Genomic DNA, 16328 nt, shown 5'->3' on the forward strand with positions numbered 1-16328 from the left:
ACAGATCATCAAAAGTGCACTTTTTTCAAACATTTCAGCATATTTCCAATTGTGTTAGTACAATACACACAATCACAAAATATAATTTTCACTACACAAAATAAGTGTTTCATCTATATAAATATTTCATTTACAGTAACTGCCTTTCATAAAGCTATTACTATCAAACTTTTCATTAGCATGACTTCTCATTCAGTTTAATACATTTGTCTATTATTTAATCTTATCATTAAACTCATCTTAATGGTTAATCAGTGAATCATTTAGTGCATCTATAGATACAGATTCAATAGATATTTAGTTTCTATAGAACGTGATTGTAATTTAGGAATATCCAAATGTACTGAATTATTTTTACACTAAAAGTGGTTTATCTAAGATGATAACCACTATTTTGTAAGGGTGTGTGTGTGTGGGGTCCAATGAGAAAAAAAATGTTTTCCGTAAGGGTAGGTTTAGGAGTAGGGTTAGTGTTAGGGGAGACAGTATAAAACCCATTACTCCTATGGAATGTCACCATAATGATAGGAAAACCTGTGTGTGTGTGTGTGTGTGCGTGTGTGTGTGTGTGTGTGTGCCTACTTACTGTAACCATATTTTGGGGACAAATTGGTACCCTGAAGTAAGCAAAACTTGTCAAAATCACCTGTGTTTTGCTATTTGTGAACATACAGCAGGACACAAGGGAGAGGAACGGATCAGAGATTGATCAGAGATGTATCAGAAGAAGGGAGACAGATGGCATCAAATACAACATTTTGCATTACATTATGCCATGTGATACTCAAATATTAAGGATTTTATGTGAGATATGCAAGTTAGGTAATGTAAGTGGTAAAATAAAATAACTATTAGGTAAAATAACTGTTCTAACATGACAGTTATTGCCTGTATTACTGTAATTATTTCAGCAACAAAGGTGATTTGAAACATGAATCTTGCATTGTTTGCTCTTGAATTAACTGATTGTTAAAAGAACTAAATTGAAAGAAGATCATACTTCACATACTTGTGTTTTGAAACAATGATTATGTGGAATGAAAGTATGCGCAACTACAATGAAATAATGAGATCAGGTTTTGAAAGAATGACTAGTGGTGTTACAAGTGTGATCAGTTTAAAGTTTTGTACTGAGTGTTTTGAAAATGTACCCCTTACTTGTGAAAATAGTACCAAACCAATTTTAAAAAAACTGTAATAAACTTTTATTTTAATTAACTAGTAAAACTACACATTTTGAAAAATTATAGTTTTAAGGGATTTTGTGCAACTGGGGTCCAGAAGAACCAATACAACTGATAGCTGCAGTCATAATCAACTTCCTTCAATTTATGAAGGTCATATTTATAAATAAACAAACAAATAATTTTATGTTTGAGTACGGCATTTAATTGGAACTTGCTGGTGTTTTCATTCTCCATCAAAATTCATAACATACCTTTACCATAACATACCATAACATGCCACAAATGAGGCACCTTTACACAAAGTCACAAAAATATCCAGTCAAAATCAATTCTAGTCTTCAATTTAATACATCACAAATCTACTTGTGTGATGTTGGTCTTTTTGAAATATTGTAATATGCTTGCTGCTTATTCTACTTCATTTTGTCATATATGATTTGTTTATTGTCATGATGTGGTGATTCTGTCATGGCTCTTCAAAGTAGACTTCTCTAAAATATATTATGGCTCTATGTTTTAAATGTTCCATATTAATTCTTAACATTCATGTGAAATGATGATAATAAATGGGAACAAAAACTGTCCTTCAAGCTCTAGGGAATGTATAATGTAATGTAATGTAAGAGATCATTTATTAATTAAAAAATTATTAAAAGCTGTAGTAAATATTTAAAACACTGATAGACAACATTCTGTATTTATTTACAACACTGATAGACAGAATTCCCACCATCCCCAACTTAATGTCATGCCTGTCTCACTCGCATGAAAATCATTATGATATGCCCCAAGGCTACAATGTAAATAATTATTCATGCTTACAGTTTTGATTGGAATAAATCCTATGTAGTAGCATTGTTGCATTTCCTATTAGATGAGAAATGAGTGTATGGAACCTTAGAATCATTATAATATAGGGAGTTAATCATCTCATGGGTATAATATCACACATCAATTTTGTAGCATTTCTTCTAACTCCAGTAGGTGCATTGTATTCTATTCTATTCTATTCTATTATATTCTATGAACCACTATACAACAACAGCAAGAACAAAATAAATAAATAAACAAACAAATAAATAAATGAATAAATAAATAAATAAAGTGTATATTTTAAATTGTGTTCATGTATTGCAAAACACTTGCTACTATTGATGTGGGATATGGGTAAGGTTAGGCACAAATTTTGAGATATGGGCAGGTTTAAGGGTGGGTTAAGGGGTATGGGTAGGGTCAACAGTGTTGTAGATGTAATTACATGTAGGTATTTTCAAATATATTTACAACGTAAAAGCTTACAACAGTTACTTCTGGTCCTTGAATCTGATTGGCTGACAGTTATTTCCAGCCATGTTATATTCTACCAGTATTTCCATGTGAATCGTTTGTATCACTCCACTAGCAGCATTTCTCACAGCAAGTGTCATGACGTGCCATAAGTGCCATAATTTTTTACAAATAATACTGTTGTTGTGTCACACAATGTAGTTTTAAGAGTTTTTTTTTTCTTTTTTATGCGAGAATGTACCTGTTTAAACTTCAAACATGTGGTATATTAATGAAGATAGTGCCTATTTGAAAATTTGCTTCAACGTTTTCTGAGGTTTGAGAAACAGTTTCTGTGTTAGTGATGATGGTTTTGAATTGAGTGTAGGTTACATTGTTACACTGTTGGATGGTGACGAGACTATCTTAATGAGTGAGTGAGTAGCAAATACTTTTATATTAAAAAGTGACTGAAATTAGTATTTTTATTTATTTTTTACTTTCAACAACACATTTCCACAATAGCAAGATGCAACCAACAAATACAGTGACCATCATTGCCATGGGAAATTAATAGAGAGGCACCTGAGGGCACTGAGGAGGATCAGGCACCGTATACTGAGGTGTGTATCTCTCCTCCCTAGAGAGGTCTGCCCTCGAAGCCCTGACGCTTGTGGTGTCAGGACTTCTTAGCCGAGGCCTTTTTCGAGATATTGACTGTCTGCAGATCTGACTTCTCTCTGGAAGACCTCGACTGAGAGCGCACCCTGACCCCCGATCCTTCTGCGGTGGGGTACGTGTCGCAACTCTCCATTTCTGGGCCTGGCGGCATGAGGAGCTGGATGGCTGGGGCTGCTCCCCGCTCAGCAGCTCCGAGGACCTGAGGACGGTGAGGGAGGTAGTGCTGGAATGCTGGCACCTGCTTCCTCACCTCCTGAAACCTCTTGACGACAATATTTACTACGTCACCAAAGAGGCCATTAGCTGAGAGTGGAGCATCCAGCAGGAAGAATCTGTCCTTGTCTTGCAGCTCGGACAGATTCAACCACAGATGTCTCTCAGTGTCTACCAGTGCTGCCATTGAATGGTCAATGACTCTGGCCGTTTCCTTGGTAGCACGGAGAGAGAGATCCGTGGCCCGACGCAGTTCTACCTCGCTCAGTTCCTTAGCTGTTCAACCTGGTACGCCTGTAACACTGCCATGGTGTGCAGACATGCACTGGTCTGACCTGCCACCGTATGAGCTTTCCCCAGCTTGGTGGGAAGCCTTGGGGCCTTCAAAGACGATGCCATGGCGGGGGAGAGCGTTTGTATAATTTCCTCTTCTGACGAATGTCCTGCTTCTCGACTTCTTTCGAATTGCTCTTGCTGTACTTTGACGCAGTGGCATAGCCATCATTTCAGAAGTGAGGGGGACAGAAATGTCAAATGTCTTTTTTTTTTGTTGGTCTAACTGACAGTATTTATTTATTTTAATAAAGCTAATCTCACTGCCTAAATACAGACAACACATCACGTGCCCCACCAGGGACAGCAATATACTGGACCACTGCTACACTGTTTTACAGGATGTATACCACTCTGTCCCCCGAGCAGCGCTAGGACTCTCTGATCACTGTTTGGTTAATCTTCTACCAGCCTACATGCAGAAACTTAAATCTGCTAAGCCTGTAGTAAAAACTGTAAAGAGATGGACTGTTGAAGCAGAGCGGGATTTACAAGCCTGCTTCGACCTCACTGATTGGAGTGTTTTTGAGGCTGAAGCTACTGATCTGGATGAGCTCACTGACACCGTGACATCCTACATCAGTTTCTGTGAGGACATGTGTGTTCCCACCAGGACTTATTTAACATTTAACAACGACAAACCTTGGTTCAGTGCAAAACTCAAACAGCTTCGCCAGGCCAAAGAGGACGCCTACAGGAGTGGGGACAAAGACTTGTACAAACAGGCCAAATACACACTAAATAGGGAGATAAGAGTGGCAAAGAAAAACTACTCTGAAAAGCTAAAAAACAGCTTTCAAGCAACAACCCTACATCAGTGTGGAAAGGCCTGAAAGCCATCACCAGCTACAAGACCCCATCCCCCAGCCCTATGGCCAATCAACAACTGGCTGAAGACCTGAGCGAGTTTTACTGCAGGTTTGAAAAGCAAAAGCCTGGTCTGACACCCCACACCCACTCCGACCGTCTCACAGCACAGCCATCAACACCCTCCCCCTCCATCCCCCCTACTGTTTCTCATCCTGCACTCAAGATCTGTGAAGAGGATGTATGCAAAGTCTTCAGAAAGCAGAAGATAAGGAAAGCCAAAGGCCCAGACGGTGTCTCTCCAGCCTGCCTCAAAGCCTGTGCTGTCCAGCTATCATCCATCTTCACATTGATCTTCAACAGATCCCTGGAGCTGTGTGTAGTCCCCTCCTGCTTCAAATGTTCCACCATCATCCCTGTACCCAATCCCCCCTACTGTTTCTCAATCTGCACTTAAGATCTGTGAAGATGATGTAAGCAAAGTCTTCAGGAGACAGAAGATAAAGAAAGCCAAAGGCCCAGACGGTGTCTCTCCAGCCTGCCTCAAAGCTGTCCAGCGATCATCCATCTTCACATTGATCTTCAACAAATCACTGGAGCTGTGTGTAGTCCCCTCCTGCTTCAAACAATCCACCATCATCCCTGAACCCAAGAAACCAAAAATGACAGGAATTAATGACTACAGACCTGTTGCTTTAACGTCTGTGGTCATGAAGTCATTTGAGAGGCTTGTGTTGGCCCACCTGAAGGACATTAATGGACCCCTGCTGGACCCCCTACAGTTTGCTTACCGAGCAAACAGGTCTGTGGATGATGCAGTCAACATGGGACTGCACTACATCCTCCAACATCTGGACAAACCAGGGACTTATGCAAGGTTCCTGTTTTTGGACTTCAGCTCCGCTTTCAACACCATCATCCCAGATACCCTTCTGAATAAACTGACCCAGCTCTCTGTGCCCACCTCCATCTGTCAGTGGATCACCAGCTTCCTGACAGACAGGCAGCAGCTAGTGAGGCTGGGAAAACTCACATCCAACACCACCATCAGTACTGGAGCTCCTCAGGGCTGTGTTCTCTCCCCACTGCTTTTCTCCCTCTACACAAATAAAGACCCCTCTGTCAAACTCCTGAAGTTTGCAGATGACACCACAGATCACATACAGACAAGAGGTTGAGCAGCTGGCTGTCTGGTGCAGTCACAACAATCTGGAGCTCAACACGCTCAAAACTGTGGAGATGTTAGTAGACTTCAGGAGGAACCCCCCTGCACTCCCCCCACTCACCATTATGGACAGCACTGTGGCTGCAGTGGAGTCATTCAAGTTCCTGGGAACCACCATCTCTCAGGACCTGAAGTGGGCCACTAACATTGACTCCATCATGAAAAAGGCTCAGCAGAGGTTGTACTTCCTTCGTCAACTGAAAAAGTTCAACCTGCCACAGGTGCAGATGACACAGTTTTATTCAGCTGTTATTGAGTCGGTTATGTGCTCTTCTATGACTGTCTGGTTTGGGTCAGCCAGCAAATCAGATATAAGAAGACTGCAACGAACTGTTAGGACAGCAGAAAGGATAATTGGACTTGTACAACTCCAGAGTGAAGAAACGGGCAGGAAACATCATCACAGACCCCTCTCACCCCGGTCACAACCTGTTTGCACTTCTCCCTTCAGGCAGACGCTACAGATCTCTGTGCACTAGAACATCTTTTTTCCCCCATGCCATCTCCAGCCTTAACAGCTAACACAGGAATTATTACCTGTGTTCTGTAATACATGCCTGTAATTCATTCTCCATCTCTAATTATTGCCTCTCTGTCACGTACTATGTAAATACATATGCACATTTTCTATACAGCTGTATAGAGTAAATAATGCACAAATCTGTACATAAATCTTCTGTTCCAGATACATACACATTATTTATTAAGACTTATTTAAATGTTTCTGTTCTCATGTCAGATATGTATGTATGTATGTATGTATGTATGCATGTATGTACCAAGAGTTTCTTAAAAAACACAAACACAACAAATTCCTCATGTGTTTGCGCACACTTGGCGAATAATGCTGATTCTGATTCTGATTTATTTATTTGGCTAAGAAATCAAATACACTGCTGGACAATTACCAATAATTTGTATTCTGGAATATTTTTTTCCTATATTTTCCTAATGCAATTTTATGATTTGTTCATATACTACACTTTTTTATTTTTATTTTTATCACAGAATAAGGCAGAAAATATATTTTATAGTTTCTATAGGCTACTGTAATAAATGCTGTCAGTATTGCTGTCAAATACATTGTTTATTACCTGGAGATGACTTGAAAAACACACCATGTATAATCCATGTATTTGTAGCAATCGTGCATGTATTGTCTGCACAATCTTTTTAATTCAGCTTAGCCACAGCGGTAGTTGGACGCCTTTGTCCATATTAGGGATTTCCTGCACGTCATAAATTGTTACTTCTATGACTCAATTTTGGACTTTCTACACGAGAGCACCCTCTGACTTCGAGTATGAATAAAACATACTTAATGAGAGTGTTCAGTGCTCTGTAATGTTCACATCGCCTCATTTTGGATACAAACAAAAAGTCATTCATAGACTATCTTTTCTCTTTGAATTTAAATCTAGATTTATTCACACTGGCCCCTGAAAACCTCTACGTGAACACACTTGCCTTGCACTTGCCCACGTATTCTACGCCCATGCTTTCATGTCATTCACCGATCAGTCTGCGAAGTGCTGCTTCAAGTCAAACACAAACCTAAACTGTATGCGTATTTGCATCGCTTTGACCGTTCTCTGTAGATCCCACCTTCTCACGTGCCACAATTAGTCGATTATGTACAATGCCTTCATATTATTAGTCAAACTACTTTTCGATCATTACCTTCTGCAAGTATGAAACCAGGAAAACAAAGCTAAAACCTGGATATTTTAGGCAATATAGAAATCCTGGCCAGGACGTGTCCCGTAAAAATGGCACGTACGGTCACCCTATTCCAAACCCTGAGAGGGAGCCGAGGATCTAGCGTGATAAGACCAAGATAAGGACGAGCCCATCTCATATCCCTCTGCTCCCTCCATCTCGGATAATAATAATAATAATAATAATAATCTTTATTTTCTATAGAGCCTTTAAATGTTGCATCTCAAAGCACGTTACATAAAACAAATAAAACATCAAAATACACCATATAAAAATTATAAAATAAGCAAAAAAAGGAAACGTGCATTCAAAACACTTAAAAAAAAATCTAAAATTAATATAAAAAGAATATTAGAAATTAGATTTAAGGTGGGATTTAAAAATGTTAAGATATTTTGCTTGCCTTATTTCAATAAATAAGGAGTTCCATAGTTTTGGAGCTACAGAAGAAAAAGCCATATCACCCATCAATTTTAAGCGGGTTGATGGAACAGTTAACAAACCAGTATCAGAAGAGCGAAGGTCATGCATTGGGGTATAGGGAGTTAAAAGCTCTGACAAATAAATAAAGCTCTGACCTAAATCCACCCATGGTAACAAACTGCGTGAGGTAGGACTTAAACCAATTAAGTACAGTATCAGAGACCCCAAAAAGAGAATGATCTGCAGTGTCAAAAGCGGCACTGAGATCAAGAAGTATCAAAACTGAAAGACAGCCAGAATCTGAGGCAATTAGCAGATCATTAGTGACCTTGACCAATGCTGTTTCAACGCTATGGAATTTACGGGCGCTCGACTGCAAAGGCTCAAAAAGATTGTTTTCAGTTAAATGAGAAATGAACTGAGCAGCAACAACTCGCTCCAAAATTTTAGCAAGAAAAGGCAGATTGGAAATAGGACAAAACATTTGAAGGTTTTCATAATCAATGTTTGTCTTTTTGGTACTGGGGTAACCGCAGCTATTTTAAAAGCTGCTGGCACAACACCAGTACACAAAGAGTCCTTTATAATACTGAAGACAACAGGACACAAAGAAACAAAACATGATCAAAATAAACTAGTGGGTATTGGATCAAGTAAGGAAGTGGCTGCTTTCTATTGAGAAACCTCCTTTTAAAGGGAATAGGAATCAAGTGTGCAAAAATTTGAAAAAGTAATACCAGTGTAAAATTGATTATTTACCAAAGAAGAACACGATAAGGTAGAGGCACAAATACATTTGCGTACATTATCATAAGCAGGGAAGAGGAGAGGCAGAATCGAAATGCAAGCAGTACATTTTTATTAAAACAAGGTAATTCAGAACATGAAATGGTAAACAGAACACAGGGAGAACAAGGCAAAGGAACTACACGCAACAACATCTCAAAGACAACAACTACCAAGACTGACTAAAACACTGGGCTATACACAAAGACACTAACAACATAACACAGAAACAAGACACACCTGGGAATGCAACCAATGAAACAAAAGGACTTTAAGTTGACTTAAAAATAGCACTCTAGACAGAAAGTAACACATTTCAAGCAAGTCCAAACACAAGAGAAGGGAACACAGGCTAAGATCATAACACTCCTGCGTCAGAGAGCAGAAAAGTAATAAGAGTGCTCTCAAATTTGATTTTCATTTATGACTTTTCATGGAATTCACAGAAATCCAGGTTCTGTTCTGTGCATTTAGAAAGATCAGAACATTTGGGGTGTTCTATAGTGATTCTATTTTAGAAGGATGCGACAGCAGTTCTATTTAATATTGCTGCTGTCTAGGAGACAATTTAGATATCAAAGAGGTTTCTTATGTGATGTGTTGTTTCTTACAGGACTTTGCATTTACTTTTAACATTTTCTATTTCTGTTTCTTTCACCTTTTGTTTTAGTTGCTTTCTCTGGTCTGGGCTTTACTTCATTCTACTTGGCAGGCAAGTTGCAGTGCTTCACAGCTGCCGGACGCGGGCGCAGCTGGCGTCTCTGTGCCATGATCCTGCCCCTCTACAGTGCAATGATGATTGCCCTGTCCCGCACCTGCGACTACAAACATCACTGGCAAGGTCAGAGGTTTGCAGCAGTGTTCCACAAAAGCATGCAGAGACTGTATTCTGAAATATCTGGATTTCTGCATTAATTCCTCATAAAATTTGTTTTTCATCTAAGTCACAGTTAAAGACAAACTGTGACTAGTGCTGGCAAAATGAGTCACAATTAGCAAATTTTCAAAAATTAGTTATTTTTAATTTCACATTCTCCATTAAAAGACCTTCAAAATTTATGATTTCTTGGAATTGGACGAAAAATGACTGAGTCGTTTGAAGTCGACAGAGTCAGCAAACTCAATTCTGAGAAAAATCGAATTAAAGTTTTCTGAAGGTTCCAAAGCAAAATCACCTTGCAACATTACATTTTTCCTCCAGTTCTTTTCTTAATAATAATTACTATATTAATAATCACAATATAGATTTTTGTATTTTATCTTTGTTATTATAAAAAAAACATATGCAAAAAAAGCAGTAGAACAAACATAAGAAAAAAAAACAAATCCATTACCTTTTTCATTTTACATCTAAGCAAAAGCATTCAAGTAAGAAAAAACAAATAATCACATGTAAAAATCACTTCAGTGTGTTCATTACAAGTAAATTGATTATTAAAACTACAGTGCATTGTGAAAGTATTCAAACCCCTTCATTTTTTTCACGTTTTGTTATGAAGCAGCCTTATGTTAAACTGCTTTAAATTACTTTTTTCCACATCAATCTACACTCCATACACCATAATGGCTAAGCAAAAACAGAACTGTCACAACTTTGTAAATTTATAAAAAAGAAAAAAACTGAAATAAGTACATTGCATAAGTATTACTTTCAGCTTTCAACTGTCCCAGATAAGGGTATGAATATTTATGCAATGGAATCATTTAAGTGTTTTATCTTTAATAACTTTGCAAAGATGTTAAAAATCTGTGATTTGTTTTGTCATTATGGTGTATAGAGTGTAGATTGATGTGGGAAAAAAAGTAATTTAAAGCAGCTTAACATAAGGCTGCAACATAACAAAACATGAAAAATATTAAGGGGTTTGAATACTTTCGCAAGGCACTGTATATTTATCGGGATCGCGTTCTGGCTGAAGTGCTTTTTATGCGAATGTTATGGATGACAGTCAGCGTGACAAGCGAGCAGAGAAAAGGTACTCCCCTCAGAAAATTTACAATTAAAGATAATTTTAGATGTTTAATTACTATTTGGAGCATTAGGATCACTAGACGAGGGCTTAATGAACTCATTTTTGTGAAAGCCTCAAATTCGTTTAAAATCAACATTTTTCACTTTTTTTGGTTCCCTGTAGCTCAAAATTAGCCTGTGCGCAATTCGACTGATTTTGCCAGCACAGGTCACATCTAGGCTAATCTGACTAAACTAATATCACACAAAGAATTGTGATCATTGACAGGAAGTCTGGAAAAATGGTTATCGTGGGCACTTTAACATCCTGTGAAAATTCTAGATAACTTTTTACAAATGGTTTCCATTTTTAGAATGTATTTTTTATGCTTTTATTATTATTATTATTTTCATCTGCCAAGTTAAATTTAACAACTCTGCGTGTATGCTATGTAAAAGTAGCTAAAGAGAATGAATAAATGAAAATGCAAATTCACTCTCTAACAGTAGGTAGTGGTTAGAGAAAGACAGAAATAATGCAGTTCGCCTAGGTTCCGTGTAAACAAAGGCTGTACAACTTTCTATTTCTGACACCACTTAACGGAGAAGAAAGGAAGTCAAATGGTATTTACATGTTTTAAAGACTTAAATACTTCGATACCGTGATAAATGCTTTGAGCAATTATTAAATTATTATACAATTAACTTTGCCCGGAACATACCTAGAAGCCATGTCTTATACTTGCCAGAAACATGTTCCACAACACTTCTGGGGGGGGGGAAATTTATAAATAAAAAATTTTTAAAAATCTGTAGACAGTTGAGACAAAAGTCAAACTTTCTGGCAAAAATGAGATTTGTTTATAGAAAAAAAGTTTGTGTGTTATTAATTTAGTCAGACCTTATGTAGGCCGCAGACAGCAAGGCAGCTCCCTATTAGAACAAAGCTATTGTAAAATAAAAGCTATTGTAAAATAGCCTAGTACAAATTTGGACAGTTTTTAATATAGCCTTGTGCTGATATCATCAATGTAATTAACTTTTTTCATGGATTTAACAGGGTCAAGACCTGTAGAGCATAATACTGAGTATGAATGGTTTGCTGGAGTTACTACTTCTTTGTAATAAAGCATCAGCAATTGTTTGCCAGCTTTAACATCATCTTTACAGCTCACTAGCCTGATTTTTCCTTCCACAAAGTTATCAATCATGCCTGTGTTTCATCCAGAATCACCTTGGTGCACAGCCAAACTGTCACCATCAATAACAGCCTCAGACAGGATGGGAATCCACATGATCCATCCACTGAAAAGTCTGAATCTACAAAGGAGGCATGACATTATATGATGGAAAGAGTGTATACACACAACATGGCCAATTGACCCTTTGCAATAACCTGCCCTCCTTAGTTACTGTTGCTATGTCCGACAAGCCATGCTGCTCTCACACTACGCATCATGTTCTTACACAGTGAAAAATACATTGTAGAGCAAAGAGGAAACTGGCAACATACAGACAGACAAGACAGAGCAGGTAACTTCTGGTATGAAACAAGGTCTCAGCTTTCAAATTTGATCATTTTTTAAGAAATTTAAACAAATACCTTTTGTGGCTCTTTAATGTGTCATGACAGATCACTGTATTGCTGCATGGTTCAAGCAGCACCTGAACCTGATTTACTAGTTAAAGCACAAAATAAACATGAATGAACATCAGAATTGTATTTGTTTTGGGGCAGTCATGGGCTATGGCCTAATGGTTAGAGAGTCAGACTTGTAACCCAAAGGTTGTGGGTTTGAGTCTCAGGTCCAGCAGGAATTGTCAGTGGGTAGAGTGAATAACCAGTGCTCTCTCCCACCCTCAATACCACGAATGAGGTGAGACCCTTGAGCAAGGCACCGAACCCCCAGCTGCTCCTTGGGTGTCGCACCAATATGGCTGTCCACTGCTCTGGGTGTGTGTGTGTGTGTGTTTGTTCACTACTCACTGCTGTGTGTATGCACTTAGATAGGATAAATGCAGAGCACAAATTCTGAGTATGGGACACCATTCTTGGCCACATGTCACTTCACTTTCATTTAAACCACGGAAAGACATCAATACACACAATGTTCAAGTTTAAGTCCACCAAAGTTAATCTACTCTCCTGTCTGATTTGTTTGTCAGACAAAATGGTGGATTCAGCACTATGATTTTTTCTCTCCATTTGGTTTATGCTATATTCTGGGCCATAACTTTCATAGACATTAAGGGGATATATCCCTAATATTCAGATTAGTGGTGAGTCAATATAGGCTTGTCCATGACCATTTGTTCAAGTTTTACCTTTGGTCCCCACAATCTTGAATGTTTACTAGCATTTTTAGCCTAATCTCACCATGTTCACACACATGCAGAGTTGTTTACCTACAAATTAAAGTTTTGTAATTTAGGGAAGAAATAAACATAATGGAAGTACACTAACTCAGACAAGATGTTTAGGAAACATACTGCAAGTGTGATGCCACAAAACTAAATGTGTTATTATTCAAACATATTGCAATGTTCAACTTTATTCATTATCATATCAATATATATCCATAAACATATCAAAATTTGAACTAAATTGAATTTGTTTAGCAAGATTCTATTTCAGGTTCCTCAAATCTGCATAGTTTAGCTCAAACTCTGATCAATCTTATCTACCTGTGATTTTCTAGTGATCCTGAAGACCTTGCTTAGCTTGCTCAGGCATGCTTGATCAGAGTTGGAGCCAAAACCTCCAAAAACCTCCAAAAAAAGGCACTGGCCCTTCAGGACTGGATTTAAGGAATCCAGTTCTATTTAAACTTTTGCTTCGCCATGATATGAAAGAAAAAAAACTGACCATAGCAGAAGACACTATACGCTAATTGTGTATGTTTGGGCCTTTCACATCCTCATGTTGTGCCCATATGAAATGCAGGCCTTTCACAGCATCATGTTGTGCCCATATGAAATGTAGGCCTTTCACAGCATCATGTTGTGCCCATATGAAATGTAGGTCATTCACAGCATCATGTTGTGCCCATATGAAATGTAGGCCTTTCACAGCATCATGTTGTGCCCATATGAAATGTAGGCCTTTCACAGCATCATGTTGTGCCCATATGAAATGTAGGTCACCACATGCACTGACAATCTTTTCATCCGCTACAACTCTTAAATCTCATTCGCACTCATACTGTATAAATGTGGTCCTTAAATCATCTATGGATTTTGAGTGTTTCATCACTGATATTAAATAAGGTGAGACACTGTTTCTCACACAAAGCTATTAGATGACTTTAGAATACCTCAATATATGTACAAGTTATATAAAGTAATTTGAGGACTTTTTGTCATCTTTGGAGCATTGAACCCATTCTCTTTTATTGTGGACAAAAGCAGCTTGAAAATTGTGAGTGTGAGCAGTGTATTTCTTTTTGTGTTCCACAGACGAATTAAAGTATTTTTTTAATGTCTGCCTATAACTATTCCTGTTCAGGAATTATGCATTTTCAGAGACTACTATGATTGAATATAGTATGGCATTTTGAAAAGCTACTATTTACTACTTATATCATTATTTATGTTGTCTTTGTGAATTTCTGACTTTAAACTACAGAGAGAATAAAAAAGTGAAATCCCTGAAATGAATGACAGCACAAATTAGAGTTTTCCAGCATATAAGCAGCTGGCACTCTTAATTATCTCCTGAAAAGTGTGCATGTCCTAGATTTTGTTACTAAACTATAAATATGCATAGTAACACTTAATTTGGTTATATATACATATTAATTTATTTCCTTGTCACTTTGCAGAAGGACACCTTATATCAGACAACGGCAAGCAGATACTTATTAGTGTGACTTTATATGGACCTGTCCCCTGAGGCCTGTAGGGTAGTAGAACTGAACTAATCTGAACAACAGTGGCATGGACCATTAAACTTGATGGGTCCAATCTGGTCCAAGTAAATACAAGCTGTGGACTCATACAAGCTTGCCCTGTAGCATGCTGATCTAATGAGTGTGGGTTTGTTCCAGGGGTAATTTATCAGTCTATACTCAAAATTATGTTTCAGTCATTTAATTTTATTTTAGACCTCACATTTTGGGAATGAAATAGCTTTGAGGTTTGGTTGTACAGCTGTGTGTCAGTGTGCAGTCCAGCTCTTTTAACAACCCTCACAATGGTGGTGCTTAAATTCTTCCTCTCAGGGTAGCATTAAATGGCAGAAGCCATTAGGTGAATTGTATTTGTTTAAGAATGCTATGTCAGTACCAAAACATTATCTTCTTTGGGCACTAAAAGACACAGTTCAGTAGAGCCACAATTAGATATAGCATAGCCTTAGGAAAAAATTATGCCTTTGTCTCCTATAAACCTTTGTTTGCTGTAAAATACAATCTATCCTCTTTGTGGGTTAATTGAATTATTCACGGGAATAACAACAATAACAGAATGAAAACATAATATTATATTAAAGACAGACAGTTACAAAGCTATATGGATGAATGGATCAATGGACCAAAGTCCTACTTTCACTAAGACTATGTCTTACTTAGTGAACTTTGATTTGTTCCTCACAGATGCTTTTGTTGGGGGATTGATCGGCCTCTTCTTTGCCTACATCTGTTATCGGCAGCACTACCCACCCATCCTGGATGTAGACTGCCACCTGCCATATGCTAGTCTGACTGCAGCAACTGCCCACAACATGCCAACCTCCCAGGATCAACCTCTGCGCATGGATAATGCCACCAGCCTGCCTCTGGAGGGCATGACTGAGGGACCAGTATGACTAATAGAGACCCCCCAAGGCTCACACCCCTCTGACCCCCTACCACACCAATGTGGTATGAACCACACTTGACTGACACTTCAACATTCCAATGAATTAGACATTTAGAATTAGATACATTTTGTTTAATTTTCTCTCTCTCTCTCTTTCAATCATTAAGCAGAGTTACAGTTCCTGATTTCTGATCAGTTATACTTAGTTTAATTACTGAATATCAGTATTGGCAAGTTGGAACCTTGGACAATATGTATAAAATTTGTTAGTGCAAGAATCTCTCTAACGAAAAGTACCATGGTAAGTAATAGTAAGAACCGTGGTACACAGAAGTTGTAATTATTCAGTGCCATTATATATACTGAGGTACCTCTTCTATAAGACGTTTTTGTATAGGTTTGCTATTACCCAAATTGCAGTGAGAGAAGTTGATCTTAGATGGAAATTCTTATTCTAAGAGGTTTCACTCATAAATATGTAAATCTTGAATTGAAATCCTAAATCAATTCATTATTTGTTTCCTTTATTTGGTTTTGTGTTGATTCATTAGCATGTGTGCATGCATGTTAACAGTTAGTGTGGAACATTGCTATGTTCCATTGCTTTTCCACATATTGCATACCAGGCACAGAGGAATTAGAATGGCAGAACAGACTCACTAGCAATAAATACCAAGGCATTATAATACTTTTTATGATAAAATCATGGGTTTTGGACACAGAAAGTTTCTTAATGACTCTGGTAATTATTCAGTGCCCATCTACCAAATTAACATCTTATTTCTTATTTAACCCTCTGGTATAGGTTCCATGATTTTAGACAAAAAAAAAAAGTTTGGAAATTTTAAAAATCTCTACTTCATTGGAATGGACCGCCATAGGAAATGAATGGGAAATAGGCAAAAATACAGAGATGTTTTTGTGTGTACAATCTACAAAT

At 37.8% G+C, this 16328-nt stretch overlaps 1 protein-coding gene across 1 annotated transcript in view; it reads left to right on the forward strand.

Moving 5' to 3' along the window:
• Positions 1-15423, forward strand: part of LOC107751414 (phospholipid phosphatase 4-like) — a 92445-nt gene extending 77022 nt beyond the window's left edge. The window contains exons 7-8 of the mRNA XM_016567145.1: positions 9311-9481; positions 15184-15423. Coding sequence (XP_016422631.1) covers positions 9311-9481; positions 15184-15395 — 383 coding nt within the window. The 3' untranslated portion in view covers positions 15396-15423. The remainder of the gene's footprint in view (positions 1-9310; positions 9482-15183) is intronic.
• The last annotated feature ends 905 nt before the right edge of the window (positions 15424-16328 follow it).

The sequence above is a fragment of the Sinocyclocheilus rhinocerous genome, unplaced genomic scaffold (genome assembly GCF_001515625.1).
Source record: "Sinocyclocheilus rhinocerous isolate Xijiao unplaced genomic scaffold, SAMN03320098_v1.1 scaffold552, whole genome shotgun sequence".
NCBI classification, from domain to species: Eukaryota; Metazoa; Chordata; class Actinopteri; order Cypriniformes; family Cyprinidae; genus Sinocyclocheilus; species Sinocyclocheilus rhinocerous.